Source organism: Enoplosus armatus, chromosome 2 (assembly GCF_043641665.1).
Source record: "Enoplosus armatus isolate fEnoArm2 chromosome 2, fEnoArm2.hap1, whole genome shotgun sequence".
Taxonomy (NCBI): domain Eukaryota; kingdom Metazoa; phylum Chordata; class Actinopteri; order Centrarchiformes; family Enoplosidae; genus Enoplosus; species Enoplosus armatus.
Genome location: NC_092181.1, coordinates 3,510,264 through 3,529,687, shown reverse-complemented (window position 1 = coordinate 3,529,687; position 19,424 = coordinate 3,510,264). Strand labels below are relative to the sequence as shown.

General features: G+C 41.8%; 2 protein-coding genes across 2 annotated transcripts; one reads left to right on the top strand and one right to left on the bottom strand.

Annotated features, from left to right (window-relative positions):
* Positions 1–366: 366 nt before the first annotated feature.
* On the top strand, positions 367–10,121 carry tmc5 (transmembrane channel like 5). The gene is made up of 20 exons (XM_070922173.1): positions 367–440; positions 1,060–1,289; positions 1,521–1,598; positions 2,642–2,758; positions 2,896–2,998; positions 3,380–3,461; positions 3,588–3,848; positions 4,399–4,541; positions 4,696–4,840; positions 5,144–5,296; positions 5,680–5,846; positions 6,647–6,722; positions 6,827–6,924; positions 7,011–7,106; positions 7,244–7,319; positions 7,776–7,909; positions 8,106–8,279; positions 9,125–9,203; positions 9,370–9,462; positions 9,552–10,121. Exons 1-20 carry the CDS (start codon positions 367–369, stop codon positions 10,119–10,121), a joined length of 2,949 nt encoding a protein of 982 aa, XP_070778274.1.
* Positions 10,122–13,544: 3,423 nt separating this feature from the next.
* On the bottom strand, positions 13,545–18,940 carry LOC139296899 (germ cell-specific gene 1-like protein). Its single transcript, XM_070919465.1, is given in 6 exon segments — positions 13,545–13,839; positions 14,463–14,574; positions 15,060–15,212; positions 16,507–16,554; positions 18,651–18,726; positions 18,728–18,940. Coding segments are annotated over 6 exon segments (897 nt in total).
* Positions 18,941–19,424: the final 484 nt, after the last annotated feature.

Below are 19,424 nucleotides of genomic sequence, written 5' to 3'. Positions count from 1 at the left end.
AACCAAACCTACTGTGTGAATTAATGATGAACAGATGAGGATGGGACTAAGAGATTACATTACACGAGCTTCCCCCCTGACAATGTAGCTGTCAGTTTGAGCACAGAAAGGCACTTGGCCTCAACGTGCTACTTGTTTAAGCCACAGCTGGCAACTGAAACCTAAATACAACATGTTAAGAAGGCATATGCTCTCATCTTTCTCATGATAACTTAAAGACGCATTATTATAGTCATCTATGTCTTTTTAACAGTGTGCTTCTGGACTATACAAACATCAACATATTGAGGAGAGGCTGTGACAGAGTGAGCTGAAGGACCGTCGTCGTTTTCAAAGAAGAGCGAAAGGATCAATTTGAAGGATCTCATGACAAGTTACAGCAACGGAGCATTCTTCAACCCTGCCTACCATGACAGCGAGACTCTGGAAATTGATAGAAGGTTTGTGGTAATATGATGACATAAAATGTGGTTTTGTCTTCAGATGTGCATCCGAGGATCATTTATTCAAAGAAAAACCTGCTTCCCTTATTTCAGTTTTTCAAGGAATGTGTTTGAGTGAGTGCTGTGTGTAATCTGAGGGCATATACTGCACCGTGAAAGAATGAACAGGATGTCCTCGAGGAACAGGCAGCTGTGAGGATGTGGTATTCTTCCTGGCTACACCCCAGGCTGTAAGAGTGATTCAATTTGTTTTTCTTCTTTGGGGAAAGAACTTTAAGGTCTTTAAAGACTCTGAAAGTTTCGAGGAATGAACAGTAAACTTCAGTGACAAATCTATTTGTCCACTGGTCTCTGAAGTTTACTCAGAAACTCAATCCTGCACTTCCTTGTAGGATATTATAACCTTATTATTACCCACCTACCTCCATAGCCATGTCTGTGACACTTATTTAATTACAGATAATGACCACATTGTAAACATGACTTGAAATTCCAGTTCCTCTCTTGAATTGATAACTCCAGTGTTCTCAGGTATCATAACACACAAACTATATGACCTCAATGATAAGCCGTTTATCTTCCACCTTACACTTCATTTGTTCCGTGTGGTCTCTAGGCCTTCCAGCAAAACCCACCACACTAACCCCTACGCCAGGGAAGACCCGTCCTGGCAGGGTGAGGGGGCAGATGCGAATTACCCCGCAAATGGTCAGACCAGCGGTGATGATGGCGTGGGCAGAGTGCCCTGGGGGGGCTGGCAGGAGGAGAGCTGGAGGGGGAGAGAAAGCATCCCCATGGGCCTCATCTCAACGCGCCCCCGGAGTCCTTCATGGCAGCATGACCTCAGTGAGTGGACCAGCACTGAGTGGCCGAGCTAAGTTTATTGGACTATGGAACAAGATTAAGTCTGCGTTTAAATTATGATGTCTATACTGCATTGTGTCATAGAAAGAAGCAACGTTATTTGATGTGGACTACTTGTTAGACTACAGGGTTTTTTTGTGTGCCTCTATGTGTTGCTAAGTGACACTCCTGTTGACACTTCTACTCCATCTCCTGCTCACTTGTTTTATTCAGATCACAGCACGTTCCAAATCCCCGCTGACTCTCAGTATGATCGATCATCTTCTATTCGACTTCCTTCTTCAACGTTAGGTAATGGTTAAACTAATCTTACTCAATACATGACTTTATTTTCACAGTTACTGTAAGTTCTCACACTGTTGCTATGGAATCTCTAAACACACACTCGCTGAGTTGCTAAGTGCTTTACAGGACATGGATCATTTAAAATAAAAGTGACATTCATGTTGACCTGTTGACTTTTATTATCAATCAAAACCCAACTGGATAAATATTAACAGAGACTGCACACAACAACAACTGACAAGGAAGTTGGCAAAGAAAATAAAACAGGGGAAGGGGATTGTTTGGAAAATGTTATCTTAATCCAAAGGACATAATCTGAAGGTTGTGTGGACATGTGTCTGCAAAAGGGAAAAATAAATCTGAGCGGACATTTATTGTTGTCAGGCATTTGTAGCTGGACTGTGTCCTTCGTGCTGTACTGTATCAAAATCCTCGTACAATTACTGGCTGTATCTTTAGCTTTCAACTTGTGTTTTCGACATGAAAACATGCTGACTTTAGCTCAAGGCATCGCTGTGTCTAAGTACAGACTCACAGAGCTGCCAGCATGGCTGTAGACTCTTGCTATAATACAACTTAAGCATCACCATGCGACCTGTGAATAACAGTCACTGTAGTATCACGGTTGGCAAAGCTACAGTCTCATAGGTTTAATCAGGAGCAAAGATAATGTAAGAATAGCTGTATGATAGCAACCATATCAGCTCATACTGTATTTTGCACTGCTATCAGCTGTACCTTCAATCAGTGTATTTACAGTAGGTAATACACACATCTCAAAAGGCTACATGCAGTAGTTAATCAGGAAAAAATATATAAAGAGAAGATAGTAAATTTCAGTCAAGCTGTGATGGGAGAGTAAATGTTTAAATGTGTGAGCAGCTACGGCTGTTACATTCAAAAATGCCAACCTTGATGACTGTCACCCTGCTCCTGTATTTCCCATCTGCTCCGTGTGTTTACCTTTAAATATCAAGCTCACAGGAAAATCCGTGACAATCACAGCCGAACAGCAAAACCCATTCTTCTCTCCTTGTTTGTTGATCCAGGTAACATGACAATGAGATGGAGGGGGATTACAATGAGAAGGATGAGCATGTTTCCGAACGCCGATGCTGCCCATCTAGCTTTCACAGAGAATGCCATCAGGAACGAGATGGAGAATGGTAGGAGCCTGTGACATGGTGTCGGATTGTTCCTGTGATCATGTGCGACGTGGTGTGCGACAGCTGATCTGCATTCAGGATGGTAGTCTGTGTACAGATAACAGGGAAGGCTTATCATGTCATCCTGTGTGTGACAGAGGAACAGAATCTGGTGAAGGAGCTCGTTGCCCTGTCAGCACGGGACCGAATTAGGGCCATTCGGAACCGTCCAATGAGCTTTGAAGAGAAGAAACATATCAGGTGGGTTTTGACTGACAAGTCAAGGTGATAGGCTTCCTTGTCAGTGTCGGTTCTAGGCACTGAGTTAACCATTGCACCCTGCTGAGAACTATAACACAAGGATTCTGTATGCAAAGACAAGGTGGTATTGTGGCTTAGTGGTGTTGCAATATAGATCACTGGGGGAAAAGTTGCATATATGTGAGCAAACACACACACACACACACACATACACACACACACCCTGTCCCATTGCTTCAGGGTACATTACACAAGAAACTATTAGAATGAAAGGTAGTCCAAAGGTTTTTCTGCAGACTGTAGCACCTGTGTGTCAGATTCTAATTCATCAGGAGATATAGATTTGTCATTATCACTCCAAATTACGTTCTACCTCTACAGGAGCCAAGTTCTGGCATTCAAGTCTTCTAAGCAGTCTCACCAGTTCACGTGTTTTGCAGATTGCTCTGAGAATGTGTCACTGGTGAGTGTTTCATCAATCATAAAAGAATATGCGGCAACTCCATACTTAGACAACTCACTTTGAGTATAGCCATCTGATTCATAACCTATGCTTGTATGCTGTACATGTCACAAGCTGTTCTCTCAGTCTTTCCGCAGGTGCGGCTACAGTATGCGGTCAGCCAGGCAGACCCTGGAGCTGTGGCAAGGCATCATGAAAGAGATAGGCGGCAAGTTTGGCACCAGCGTCCTCTCATATTTCGTGTTCCTCAAGTGGCTGATCATGTTCAACATTTTCTCCTTCCTGGTCAACTTCGGCTTTATCACCATCCCGCTGCTTGTTTACGACCCCTCACCCAACATACCTCCCAACGTGAGCTTCAGAGGACTGGAGATACTGACTGGAGCTGTAAGTGGAGACTCTTATCACACCACATACCTTTACCTTGTAAAGCCACAATATCTTCATATAAACAGTGGATTAAATGACTATGTATGATTTGAAAGGGGTCACTCATAGTGACAAGCCCACAAAGCAACTCTGCTGTTCCCCAAAAACTATTATTTTGGTTTTATGGCCTGCAGCTTAACTGTTTTAGTTCACTCTCATCAATCAACCAAGTTTATTTGTCACATGTAATCATATATGTTGCAATCACAGTGAATTGTAATGATACTGCCCTCTCACCGCACTCATTGGAATAATTTCAAAGTACATGAACATAGTGAAGCATTTAGCAGCTAAAGGGTCAGATATTTCCCTCAGTAGTTGGTGGAGACCAAAAACAGAGCTAAAAGGAGCGTGAATGTTGTTGTTAGGTGGCCAGAGCAACTCCAAATGAATGTTAATGTTGCTCCGTGTCTGCTAGATGTGTAAATAGGCAACTGTTTGCTAACATGTTTACCACAACTAGGTGATATGTCAATGTCATGTCAGAAATGTGTTTTGGTTTCTCCAGGGTTACTTTAACTACACTGTCATGTACTACGGTGGCTACAGCAATGAAACCCTGGCGGGTCTGGTAGACTACAACATGCAGTTGGCCTATTTCTTCACCATTGCAGTCTACATGGTTCTGTGTGGAATTGCACTTATCTTCAGGTCAGTCCAGTTGTCTGTATAATTATGGAACAGTGCTAATTGCGTTTGATGTAGATCACAAAATTTTGCTTTATTGCACATTTACTCGCATCATTTTCTTTCACGTTAACAGCAGTTTGAATACAAAAAAAAGTATGTCTCTATCCTCATGCAGCATGGCCAGCTCGTTCAAGAAAAACTACGTACTTGCAGACCCAGCTTCAAACAGTGCGTGGCAGCTTCTGTCCAGCTGGGATTTTAGTATCACCAATGAGAGAGCAGTGAGACAGCGCAAGAACAATCTACGTGTCCAACTCAAGGTGACTATTACTGTGTTACAAACCTACTTTTGTCAATAAAGACACCAAGTCAGGAAAAAGAGAGGTGTTTTATTATAGAATAATTTCACCTACATGTCATGAAATATATCTGAAACTCTGAATGACGTATACAGGACACACTAATTCATATTTTTCTAAGCTTTGTAGCTACATTTTAGAAATCAGCTCTAGCTGCAAAGGACATTTCCATAATTAGCTTTCAGAGGTTAATTCCTGTTTAAGGACACATCACACGTCTCATTATTTTTAATCACCATGTTTGTCCTCTTGCCACTTCTTCAGGAGTCTTTGTCAGAGAAGGCCCAGGGGGACCTGCTAACCCTCTCTGAAAAACTGAAGCACTTTGGGGTTTACCTGGGTTCCTGGCTCCTCTCCACCAGCTTGGCTGTTGGCTGTGGAGCCAGCATCTATTATCTCTGCCAATATCAACAGCAGGTACACAAGTCAAGATTGAGATAATTAGTCTCAATGTTGAATTGGAATAATTGTTTTTGTTGGCTATAGACTACAGAGAACAGAAAAAAAGGTTTCTTTTCCTTCTGGAAAATTCTGTCATTCTTGTTGTCCCATTAAAACCGATACTAAGAGAAAAATGTCCTCGTCTGCACCGTAGCAGATCCCTTTGTATGCATGTGTAGAGAAACACGTTAAAGCATTTGGTCTTTAAAATCCACATCAGCATGTTATAAGCTTACAACTTACTGACAGTAATGTGTCAAGTTATTTACCGGCAGGGCAGGCTTTGGTTCATTTCATTGCACACAGTGTCTCGTCATCTAGTGCTACCTTGATCTGACCTCCATCTGTTATCTTCATAGCGGGTAACTGATGCTGCCAACTGGTCTCTGCTTCGGGAGGCAGAGACTCTCCTGGTTCCCTTTGTGGTGTCTCTGATGAACCTGGTTGTGCCGCTCTTCTACTCCCTTTTCAACAAGTTTGAGCCGTACTCCAGCCAGCGCAAACAGATCTACGCTCTGGTAGTCAGGTTAGATTGCAGGAACTCCAGTTTCTATTCAGGAAAGAGCATAAAGTACATGAATTAAAGGACATAAGATCAAGGAATATGTTTTTCTTTTTTAAGGAATATTTGAATAGAATAGTACAGTTTGGCAAATACACTTTCTTTCACTTTCTTGCCGGGAGTTAAATGTGTAGATTGATACCAATCAGCAGATCCTGTTTCCGCAGGATTGGAATCTACTTCTCTCCTCTGCTGCCTGCCATCCAGATTCTCAAATTTTTCATCTTTTTTTACTTAAAGAAGGTAAATGCAGGTTCATAAGGTTTAGAGGCCTTGGTGATTGTAAACTGAACTGCCATGATGACACGCTGCCATAGGCAGACACAATGCCATCGCTGCCCGAGCTGCTCCATATACTGTTTTAGGCTCACGTTACTCTATTTGTGCACCTGGTTCAATAATTGATTGAAAATGGTTGTTTTTACACCTTTTTATACACTCTTTTATTTATTTATTCATTTTACAATTTTTTTGTACAGATTTAACAAACCACATTTAAAATGTTAATGAGGGAGATTAAGAGGTGCTTGTACAGTAGGAGGACTTTGTTAGCTTCAGGCTAGCTGTTTTCCCCTGTTGTTTCTAGTCTTTATGCTAGCTAAGCTAACCAGCTGCTGTCTCCAGCTTCATATTTAGCGTACAAACATGAGAGCAGTTTCGATCTTGTGGCAAGAAAGCAAATTCGGGTATTTGCCAAAATGTCCTACTATTGCTTTGAACATTGTTAATGCTTGAAATCTTTTTTTCTCTTTTCCCACATACAGAAATGTGTTGCTCAAGATGTCCATTTTGGCTGTCTTGTGTTATTACTGGATGAATGTGGTGGCTAAGAAGTTTTCGGTAAATTTGACAAGGATGAACCTTTAAGTGCCATCTTTAAACACACCACTATTAGTTTCATCGATAGACATTGACAGCTATTCATCAACTTAATGTGTTCTCAGTGTTGGGAGTCCGTGGTGGGACAGGATTTGTACCGTCTGGTCATTGTTGATTTCCTTTTTCTGATGTTGGGATCCTTCTTTGGAGAGTTTCTTAGCAAGTGAGTTACACATTTTCAGTTTGTTTATTTGTTTCAAAATCATAGAGATGGGGAAAGTTAATCTCATCATAATTTCTCTATAACAGTGTGATTGGGACGAGATTACTACCACGTCTGGGGGTTCCAGAGTTTGACATTGCCAGAAATGTCCTCGAACTCATCTACGCACAGACCCTGGCCTGGTAAGAACAATGCATTCAACACTTACTACAGGATCTATCAACTCAATGGAATTTAAATCAGGGCTTGTGTTTTCTCTCCTGGCCTCAGTGCTAATTTACTATGAAAAGGTAGTTTAACCTCTATTTTCTCTCCACAGGATTGGAATCTACTTCTCTCCTCTGCTGCCTGCCATCCAGATTCTCAAGTTTTTCATCTTGTTTTACTTAAAGAAGGTAAACGCAGGTTCATAAGGTTTAGAGGCCTTGGTGATTATAAACTGAACTGCCATGATGACACACTGCCATAGGCAGACACAATGCCATCGCTGCCATCGCTGCTCCATATACTGTTTTAGGCTCACGTTACTCTGGTTGTGCACCTGGTTTAATAATTAATTGAAATCCTTTCATCACATTGACCGCATGCTTTGTTTTGTGTTATGGAAAAGACAGGCAGGGTTTTGGATTTATGGAGTAAACCTTTTGTTGCACTGAACTAGGCAAGGTCAATCAATCCCAGAAGAGTAAATGACAATTGGTAATTTGACCCAGGCTGGATCTGGTGTTGTTGAATGTTTCATGAACCTGCTGAATGATCTTTGAAGCAATGCTATTCAAAGCTCTGATGACACCTTCATGTTAGGCTGAAATGAGCTCATGGTTTTGTAAACTTGTAAAATATTTCCCCAGGTCAGCCTGACCCAGAACTGCCAGCCTCCACGGCGGTCAGGCAGAGCTGCTCAAATGCAAACCATCTTCATTGCCCTCCTCTTCTTCCCTTTCTTTGTGGGAGCCCTGTCCGTGGTTGCATACACTGCCTGGAGGTACGAGGACATGACCTGTTTTGGCCATTATGAATTTATGTCACATTAACAGCCTGGAGTCAAAGAAAATCATTGTACAAGATCATAACCTTCTGAACAAAATTATAACAAAACCCCACCAGTCTTGGGCACATGCTGCATTCTTTACCCAAACCAAACCTCAGTCTTGTTTTGTCCACATTGTCCTGCTCTGTAGACTGAGTCCCTCAGAGCAGTGTGGTCCTTTTCGGGGACTCAACAATACCTTCAGTGTGGTGGAAGTCTGGATGGATGATCTGGAGAAGATCCCTGGTTCTCAATGGGCCATCTGGATCTACCAAAATGTCATCAGAAGTGAAATCTTCTACTTTCTTGTCACACTCATCATCATGTAAGTGCATAGTGCAGGTGCTATGTTGTGTGTGTGCTACACGTATTGTGTAGATAAAGTCCAGCTGTGAATCAGTTTTTGTGAAACACATTCATTCTAGGCTTTGCACTAGCTGAGGCCGATTTGAGTTAGAGTAATTAAAGTAATGGACACGTTACAATTTTGGTAGCACTTAAGGAAAAGTCAATGCATCACCAAAGCCATTAGGATTCATCTTCTGGGGACCATGAATCTCTGCGCAAAATGTCATAACAATCCATCTGACAGATGTTGAGATATTTCAGTCTGGACCAAAGTAGTGGACCGGCTAACAGGCCAACAGTGCCAGCTAACGTATGTTGAAATTATATATTATATAAATCAGATATTTAGTTTCTCAAATATATGTACAGGCTGTAATGATGTTATACATAGTGATAGAATAGGAGCCATGTATGAATTGTGCAAAATGTTTTGTGTTGATTGGAAGGAAAAGTAATTCTGAAGATTATTTATTTATTGCGTATTTAAGAAATCTTACTAATAAACTAATTAACTAAGCCAATGAGTCAATTGATTATAAGGTTTGTTGGGACATTACATCATCAGTTAATCATCAGTTAATCAGTCATGTAAGGTAACCATGGTGCTCAATTCAGCAACATAACAACAACATCATACCAAGCAGTCAATGTTGTAGTGCCTTTAATGACATTTATTTGACTATCAAAACAAAGACTGATACAGACTGGAACAAGGGTGAAAACAGCATGTGGTTGTGTGTGTATTCATGTAAGATTTTGTGTCATTATGTACATTGTGTCTACAATATTATGTCATGTATATTATCATGTTTTTTTACTCAGAGTCATTATATACATCTTCTGGCAAGTCACTCAGGGCCGCAAGCAGCTTATTGGTCAACTGAGACAACAGATTGTTAATGTAAGTGTGTTTTTAAAAACTGTCCTTTTGTATATTTTTGACTTTATTTGGTACCCATTTGGTATGTCTGTTTGTCCCTTTGGCTGCATTCGAAATTCATTTTTCAGTCATGTCTGTTTTTTCTTTTCCTTCTCTCTCTGTTTTCTCTGTCGTTTTCTTTCACTAGGAAGGGAAAGACAAGTCCTTCTTGCTAGACAAGCTCCAGAACCTCCAGAAATCTCAGCCTAATAAAAAATCCAAACAGAAGAATGCAAAAGAGGTTTGTTGTGAAAATTCTTTCATGCCGGCTAATCACCTGTCATCCTGAGATTTGTTATCAACCTCGCTGCATCTTTTCTTCTCCTTCAGCACACCAAACGGCGTTCAGATGAGCACTCTTCGGGCGGTCACTCCAACTCAAACGCCATGGTTCAGGCTTTACTCGCTCGGCAGCGGCTCGAGGAGGAGGAGGAGAGACGCAGTGGAGTGCCCGTTCCCTCCGACATCTCCACCTCCAGCGCTCTGGTTCAGGCCATGTTGGCCCGTCAGAGAGCTGACGACCAGGATGAAGATTTGTGCCAGATGCCTAATAAACACCCGTCATCCTCCAGCGCCCTCACACAGGCCATGCAAGCCAGACAGAGGGCCCAGGTTCCAGACAGGGATGAATACTACAGTACAGCAGGTTTTTCTGAAAATCCTGCCAACAGCGCATCCAGCGCTGTCACACAGGCCAGACAAAGAGCAGAGGATACAGATGGCCTGCCGTCAAGTGTTATGATGCAAGTCATGCAAGCCAGACAAAGAGCAGAGGAAGAGGACAGGATCCACAGGGTCCCTGCTCCTCCACAAAACCCAGCTCCTGCAGGCTCCAGCGCTCTCATACAGGCCATGTTGGCCCGGCAGCAGGCCCAGAATGAGTATGATGACGGTTACTGAACAAAGGGCTCTGACTTTAGCTTACCGTGGGGAGAGGAACAGAATGGAAAAGAACAACAGAAGGGATTTCTTTAAGATGACTGCAATCACGCTTGTTACCCATAGATGAATTAGCATCAGTTATAAGTCCAGAAATGGGGTGATGTCTCCAGAATTGCAATACACTCAGTGCTGCTGCACATGCAAAAGTCCTAAGATTGTAGCAGGGTTAGGAGAGAGTGCAGGTCCACCTCTTTATGAATATATTTTAACACTAAGCCTTGTAAGATAAATAAGCACTGTAATGTATATATGCTAGGCTTGATCTTGTGCCATTTCTAATGTAATTTCTGTATCATAAACGCCAGTTGTTGCTGTATATATTCACTGTGAATTGTAGATTAATACCAGATACAAATAAAAGACAGTAACAAGTAAATGCATCATTGTCCCTGGCATTACATCAAACTTTTAAAAAAACAGTTTGAAACCTGTCTAAAGTGTCAGCAAGCAAAGATGCAAACATTGTCTGTTAAGACAACACTGCCCTCTGTAGGGATCATTTATACAATGCCACAGATTAGGCATTGAGTTTTAGGTTTTATCACACAATGACTGTCTTCTCAAACTTTGTACTTAGCCAGAGGTTCATCTGTCATATTAAACATTCCCTCCAGATATAAGAAAAAAAAGAAAAAGAAAAAAAACTCGGCTTTGAATAATAATTTCTCTCTGATATAGGGTTTTCCCGTTAAAAAAAAGTCATCTTGTTAAAAAATATTAAATTTACATCTACTCATTTTCCCCTGATTGAAAATCCTCCAAAATGGTTTCTAAAGTTGAACTGCTGGATATAACGTGTCTCCTACTTCACTGAAAAGTCCTCAGAGTATGTGCACTGGAGGTTTCATGTGTCCACATCACAACTGTGAAAGTTGTTAAATTATAGGCTTCCAAACTAGTTATGATGTCACAAAATCCTGTGGATGCCCTACACTCAAAAGTTGAGCACAGAGAAACTTTCCCCCCAAAACTGCACATCCAAATCAAGTAAAAAGTGAAGTATGAGAACTGATATGTTCATTGCTGTAATATTTATACACTAATGCAAATTAAAATTGCATTTGATTTTCATTAATAGAGGCCTTATACTTAATGATAAGCATATGCATATTTACAAAATCTGATTCTGAAAAGTTTGGGGAACAGTGGAAATGATGCCCTTGGACTAAACAATAACCAAAACACAGTTTTGAGTGGAGAGGGATTTAATATCCAGCATATTCGTCTGAACAGGGACATTTTCACAGCATATTTATTGTCCTCCAAAGTAGAAACATCAAATGAAAATGACATGCTTCACTGGAAATGAGTTATACTATAGACTGTTGATCATCCCTATTGTGCCAATATAAGTGCTCAAAAGAACTTCAGTGTTACAAAGGTCTGTTTCTCTGCAGTTTGTCCTGATATGGCTCACACTAGTTTAATGAAAACAGATGCTCGTTTGGGCTTCGTGAGACCATAAAATTAACTGACTGTGAAGATCCAAAAGAAAAACGATACACAACCATTCTGTGGACAAGCATACTGCACACTTACACCCCACAACTTATTCACAATTTATATATCAGACCTGCAAACTGTAGAGTAGTGGAGAAGGTGACAAGATCCGAAACTAAAATCCGGTAGGGGGGTCCAGGAGAAAGTTTTAGTGATTTTAATACGCAAATGGAGCCTTTTGGAGTGTTTGAGATTAGAAGACAACGAGAAAACAACATTTTTAATAAACGTCTTAATAAACAAATAACTTTTAGAGCATTTCAATTATTTTAATCACAATATCTGAGAACAGGCAAGACGGGCCATGGGATAAGCTGTCAGATAAAGTAGAAGTATAAAGTAAAGTATAAGTGGGGGCGCCCCGGCTCACCGGGTAGAGTGCATACCGCATATAGTCCTTACTGCGCCCTCTCTCTCCTGCATTTCCTGTCATTCTTCACTGTCACTATCCAATAAAGGCAAAAAAATGCCCATAAATCTAAAAAAATTTGTACGTACAATACTTATAATGTAAATGTACTTAGTTACTTTCCACCACTGGTAACTGAGTTGAGAAATGCTATGAAGTTAGCTAATGCCAGCTAGTTTAGCAAACATTACATATCAGGAAGGTAGCTACCGGTGTTACACCCAAATAGGAAATGCCTAAATGTTTTATCATACTTTATCACTTTATACTTTATTATGATAGGTGTTACCAAAAATGCTCCACAGTATTTAGATAGGGTCACAAATTTTGAGAGCTGTTAGCCAAAAATTGTGACCCTATAATATTCATATATTAGATATAGAGAGGGTGACAAATTCTAATAACCATGATAGCAGAAACTTTTGTGCATAGGTCTGTCTGTAGAGCTCCAACACCTCAGCTGACAATATTTGGTCAACATGTTTTCATGTATAAATGCAATAAAGTATGATAAAAACATTTGCAGTAGCAATGTAGCTGAAAATCATAATTAGGTCACAGAATATGGTGTAACACCGGCACTTTATCTGCTCAGGCTGCAGGTACTCAAACTTGACTCACGGCAAACTCTCGAATGGACAGTCATTCTCAGATTATTCACTTCAGCCTGAGCAAATATAGAGCCGCACTGTAGCCTCCAAACATGTCAAGTCCAAACAAGAATAAAGGGTAGAGGGTAGAGGGTGTCTTCAAGCGGACGTCACGTAGCAGAAGAAGTCAAAGTTCCGATTGGCCCATAGAAATGCCACCGAAATTAAATGCTGCACTATTGACTGGGCAATCCAATACGGTTGAGGCTAGCCTGGATTGGCGGGAAGGACGATCTCATAGCAAAGACAGATAATTCATTCTCTCTCACTCACTCATTTTTAAAAACTCTTCAGATCCACACGGTTCATGTGAATGACCTGGTTGACACTAAAAATTGTGTTTGTCGCTAAAAGGCGACGAGTTTGCAGGTCTGATATATGTAGGCACATCATTTGTAGCTTGATTTCACCATGAATGAAAAAAAGGTTAAATTGTCACTCTGTCTTGGCATTGATTTATTGATTGACTGAAACATGTTTAATAAGGCTATTAGCATCTGAGAGACCCTCACTCTATTTATATGGGTGTACTTAACAGTTTCTTTTAAATCTACATTGTGGTGGGTTACACAGAGAAAACACCTTCATCCATGAGATTAGTCCACTTTGAAGCTCCTATGTGACTTGAAGCTCCGTGACGACTAATGCCAACAACACACCCACATTTAAGGCAGTGTTAAAATGTATCAGATGGAGCTAATGATTTTGCCTGAAATCCTGTGTTCATCCCGTACTGAACACCGACCACATGTGGACAACAGGGTTTTCATCCATCAAGTTGCCACACTGAGAGAAATGCCACCACCTGCTGTCCAGTCCCGCTCAGCACTGTTCTTCTCCCAAAGATGCTGCAATGTCACCCAGGTCCAGAGAGTCAGCAGGTATGGGAGTTTTTCTGATACTTTTCGGGGTCTGGCTGGAATAAACCTCCACAGATTTGGAGATGGAGTGGACGGAGTGTCCCCGGAAGTATCCGAAAGCCTCCCTTGCGTGCTCCTCCCGGATGCTTTGCTCGAAGGTCTTGCGCTTGTGCCTGAACTCAATGACGGTCTTCGTATAGGAGTTGAGGGTGGTGACTGACGCGCCCATGCAGCAGGTGAAGGACGCCCAGGCCATGCTGATAGGAAAACAGAACAAAGAGGAATTCACTTTGTTGGCTTTTATGATGAAAAATGGTGAGCACCCGTGTAGGGACACGATCCAAATCGCATTTTGACATTTTTCCTCAACATTTTTGTCTGCTGAGATTAGTGTCAATCACTTTAAAGCCCTTCTGCTCCCCTCAAGCATGCCGGGCCACATGTGAGATCACACATTCAAATCACCGTCTCATGTACTGTTACGCAGGTTGGTTAATGCCCACAAAAGGTCATGAATTGTTTAGCCTCTAAAACGAATTTTCAGCATACTGTGCATATTGTAAAGGAGTGAAATATTATCCCCTTATGCAATTCCAATCACGCCTGTATCGGGGCTTTGGACACCAAAGCCTAATCCTGCCGTAACATGAGAGCTTTGGGCTTTTTTCATTAGAGACAGTGATGCTGGGGAGAGGTGAGAGCAGAGCTACAACAGACTACTTGGGGCTGCGACATGCAGAATGGAATCCCCTATCTGCTCACCTAATGGGTGAGCTGACTTAACTTTATTGATATAGCAGTGTTTCATATGATATCGGTGAACAAAAATAGTATGAGTATGGTCTTTGAGTATGATTTTCGTGTGACTATGGCTTCATACCAGAAGGACCAGCCGTAGTCCCAGTTGTAGGGCCTCCAATCAGGTGGGCCGAGGCTGACAGTGACCTGGAAGACCTGTGTGTACATCACATGAGCCACCATACCAAGAAGACCTGAAATAATACAGACAATATGTGGTTAGTTAGCTGGCTGCATGACATATGGCTAAAAAATATGCACAAAGGCTCCTTCATTCAGAAATAGAGTTACAGTAAAGCCTTTTCATGTACATACAAATGTGCATACATGTAAACACACTGACATAATGTGACGCCAATCTCATCCAAATAGTTTAAGCTTGTTCTTTCTGAAATGTTCTGAGCTTTCTTTTTTGCACAGGATCTGCAAAATAAATATCATCTGTAATTCCATCGGATCATGTCAGCCACTGAAAAAATACATTTCCTCACCTTATGACTTGTCAACATGACTCATACAGTTATTTATCACTCTCACGTCATAGATTTGAATAAATGTAGTTTGTATTTATTCCTCATCGTTACAGAAAAAGACAACAAAGACTTGACTATAGTGCATCAGAAGCAATAAACTCAAACACTCAAAGACCTTCAGTTAATAACAAATAAAATATGACCACCTGAGAGCACAGTGAAGACAGCAGCGAAGGCATTGAGCTTGAGTCCGTCAATGACGTTGCTGGAGTGGACCAGCTCTAAACACATGAGGCTGAAGCCCACCACCAGCAGAACAATGTACAACATCTCAGAAACCAGCGACAGCCACAGCATCCCTGCAAAATGGGCACATTTGATTACAATAACATCAAATATTAACATTTTAACATTTTAAATCATGGTGTGATATAACTTGCAGTATATTACAATAACACCATAGTCAGCCCAAGTACAGAATACAGGTGAATAACATACATGTATAACCAAGCAACAGCACCACGTTGATCTCATCCATCATCTCAGTGATTCCTCACAAAGCTAATAGGGGCTGATGTTATCATGTCCAACTGGTAGGGTGCTGAATTTCAACTGATGCCAGAGCAGTCTACTCCAAATCTTATTCAGCTTTCCAACGAACCAAGCCGAGTGTAATTGCATCTCCATCACAGTCTGCCTCTCGTCTTTCTTTCTCTTCAGTCACTTCACAGAGTGACAGGAAGTGAGCATTTCTCAAATGACAGTGTCAACACAGCTGAAAATGGCTGCATCTGTGTCCCCAGTATGGATTCATAGTAGAAGGGAAATGCCCAAAATGAAAGTTAAGTGCTTGTCGAATTTGGGAAGTCGAAGCTGACCAAACATGATGCTATGTGAGTATTTACAGTACATGGTAACAATTGTCCTCCATAGTTCAGTGGATAAAACTTACTCCCCCTGTCGTGTCGAAGTGTCCTTGAGCACTGAACCCTAAGTTGCTCCGGATGGAGGCCAGCACCTTGCACAGCAGCTCGGGCGTGAATGGGTGAATGAGACTTAACTGTAAAGCGCATTGGGAACCGTTAGGTTTGAAAAGTGCTGTATAAGTGAAGACCATTTACCATATCTTACCTTCAACAATAGATACGATTATTTAGAAAATGTATATGTAACTTAACTGTTAGGGCTGAAGTTCCAGTTCTTGCTTTGGAGACTTTACTGTCAACGTCTAAATAATCACCTTAAAGATTATGAAGTAAATCTAACAAAGATGATGCATTTATTGTGTGCAAGCCATTACACTTCTTTGCTTATAGCCATGTCTGTGAGGATGCCTGTGACGATAATCCAATAAACCAGATTTACAGATTTACTCTCTTCTTACTAATGTTTCAAACCAGGCCTCATGCACAATGGATTTGACAGAATTACATTAAGAGAGTGGTTTGCAATAACAGCATCAATCATTTCGTGTTTTTTCGTGTGAATATTTAACTGTGAGTTCCCTCTCTGTAGGGCAAAAGAGAGAAAAAGTCTTGTAAATTTTAAACTCCACTAAATAGGTAGTAACTGTCTCATGAGTGTCCTCGGTGGGATTGCTGAAGAACATTTGATGGTGGTTGGACCTCCTGATGATGAGCAGTGGACACTCACCTTTCTCTGATGCCGGGGCCAAGTCGATGAAGCTTCGGCATCTCTCGCCTACAGCAGAAAAACAACGTATTGTCATGACAGCACGGTAGCAGTGGCATCTTTAGCCGATACTTTATGCTGAATTCACTATTAGCTTTTTCCCACCAAACTAGCTCTGGTTCTTGAACTGGGTCAGTTCAGGAATCTTGGAGCCTTGGTGCTATGTAGTGAGCCAGCCCACCATTGTAGGAAGGATGTATCATCAACGGAGGGCATTCCGCGATGCACAGCGGAAGTTGTAGATGACCAAATTGGGTTTTGACGATTTCTCACTTGACTTCTCCATTGTTGCCTGCTCTTCTTCACTCTTAAGGTCAAGGAAAATCTGCAACTTTTTTGTTCCAGCTGGGAACCAACTTATTGCGTTCCGAACAAATTTATTTCTGGTCGAAATGCTCCGAACGGTTCAAAAGTAGATGTGCGCTGAACCCGTTCCATGTTGGTGGAAAAGGGGCATCGAGCACTGCAGAAATACATGAGTAACATGATCATGGAAGAGTTTGCGAGTGGCAAGGTCAAAGGGCACCGGTTTAGGATAAACAAACAAAACTGCATAAATAAATGCTCTTAGTACTGAACTGATACAGGCCTCAGTCCCAGTCCTAATCTGTTTTTCATTTCCAATTTCTGTCCAGGTGTGTTTCACTGGATCTTCTCAGACTGAGCATGACCTCCAACCCGATGACCACACAGAAACACCAAATTCAGAGTTCATAAGTTGAATGAATGAAAATGAAGAAACAGAATGTTGACTAAGAGGCAGATGTGTCAGAAACATAGATGTGATGTTTTCCCTCAGTCATCTGTCGAGCGGAGCTGGATTTGTTGTAAGTGGAACACTTTAATCAGGTAGAAGGAGGGTGGCAACAGCTGCTTTGAGGAAAAACTCATCAAGGCCACTGTTACATAATCCTTATTAACTCAAGCTGTCTCAGCCCCCTCCATCGTACAGCCACTTGATGAGATAGACATGTGCTAGCAATTCCTTCTTGAATAATCTCAAAGTGTGGTTTATTTAGAGTCTTGGGCATCCTAACAATATATATTATTAAAACAGTTATACGCTCATGTCAGAGTGCTGTTTCACTGAGTTTGCAGATCAAGTTGCAGTGAACTAACCAGAGAGGACTTATCTCGCCTGATCACACCTTTGACCTGAACTTTTCATGACCCTCGAGCCCCTTGTTATTAAATGACTGTACTCCGATGGAATCAAATTCCTTTTCCATTTCGCTGAGTGAAGAAGTGAAGCTCGTGCAAACATCATTCAGTTTTTTTTCACTTCCATTTTGGCTTAAGCTGTGGAGCAATCACATTCTGCCCCTATCAAGCGCTGCACAGCCACCCACTTAAAACCCCAGTCCGAGTACAATACTGAATCTCTCCTTCCTTTACTTCAGACTGAAGCTCTCGTGTGCTGCAGCCGTTTGCTCTGCATTTCATGCCAGATAGAAACAGATAAAGCAATTTGACCAGAGCCCTGCAATTTGATAAGTAGACTGATATAAATGGAAGGCGATTATCCTGAAATTGTCACGAAATGGAAAAACATGACAAGAACAACTAATCTCCACTTGAACAGAGTGTTGCATTACAACAAACCAGGGTGTTAAAAAGCAGATATTCAGAGGTGAACATTTGTTTATTTGGGTCTGTGTTTGAGTCACTGGTGATGATGATGAGGACAAACTGTGATGATGATGACAATGATGATCTCTTCCGTAACAATCAAAACAAAAGATAGTGAAAAGGAAAAAATGCATTTTTAGAGATTCCAAAAAATACTAATAATAGCCAGAAGTTAATTCATGTTTTTTGAACAGATTTTCAAATCAGTGGTATCAAAAATAAATGATTAAGAGACACGTTTTTCTACATTAAGGCTTCTTTTTCATAATTTCCTCATCTAAACGATTTCATTGGACAGTCCACTGAAGGAGACACACATGTCCTCCAATAACAGTCACTTACACCGTAAATCATTGCACTTCACACTTTATTATGAGCAGTGAAATCATATGACTGTCACATATAACTGAGATATAAAGGAAAGCTAGCTCAGCAGACACACACACACACACACACACACACACACCTCCTCTTACTTTCATCGTGGATGTTTTCCTCGCATGAGAACCAGATGCCGGTGTGGAACTGCCGGAACAGGAACCTGTCGTCCCCCGGTCTCCCAGCTGTACACCACTTTGTTGGGGTCTGTCTCGTTCACTCCGTAGTCTATGCACTGGTGTGTCCGCAGCTTGCTGCACTTCGGCTTGGGGACTCTCTGGGTCCCCACGCACCAGTAAGTCGTTATAAACGCGGTAATTGAGAAAAACAGGGCGAAGAAGTTTAAGGTAACCGACAGGAGGGTCCTGCATCTGCGCGTCGTCGTCATTGTCCGTGAAAGGGATGCAGCGGCGCGCGGAGGACCGAAAAGTTCATGGGTGCGAAGTGGAGTAGGTGCGCGAGCCCCGGCTAATTTCCAAACACACCTGTTGAGGTGCAGGTCAGGTCCCGCGAGGCGCTCTACGGTTACCACACACCCCCATTGACGCTCCGGACACAGACAGCACCCCCCCTCACTGAGCGCAGCTGAGTGCCAAAGTGTCACGTTGTCATCATTTGACTTTTTTTTTCTCTTTCACGCGCGGTGCTCCACGAGCGCCCAGCCTATAGGATGTCACGTTGTCAAAGGATTTGACGCGCTCTCTCTCTCTCTCTCTCTCTCTCTCTCTCTCTGTGTCTCTCTCTCTCTCTCTCTCTCTCTCCTGTCTCTCTCCTCTCTCTCTCTCTCTCTCTCTCTCTCTGTGTCTCTCTCTCTCTCTCTCTCTCTCTCTCTCTCTCTCTCTCTCTCTGTGTCTCTCTCTCTCTCTCTCTCT

Excerpts from the sequence above, each read along its gene's own strand:
- tmc5 (XM_070922173.1), top strand. The coding sequence starts at position 367 with ATGACAAGTTACAGCAACGGAGCATTCTTCAACCCTGCCTACCATGAC. Across the intron at positions 6,925-7,010 it reads TTTGGAGAGTTTCTTAGCAA|TGTGATTGGGACGAGATTAC; the intron begins GTGAGTTACACA and ends TCTCTATAACAG. Across the intron at positions 9,463-9,551 it reads AACAGAAGAATGCAAAAGAG|CACACCAAACGGCGTTCAGA; the intron begins GTTTGTTGTGAA and ends CTTCTCCTTCAG.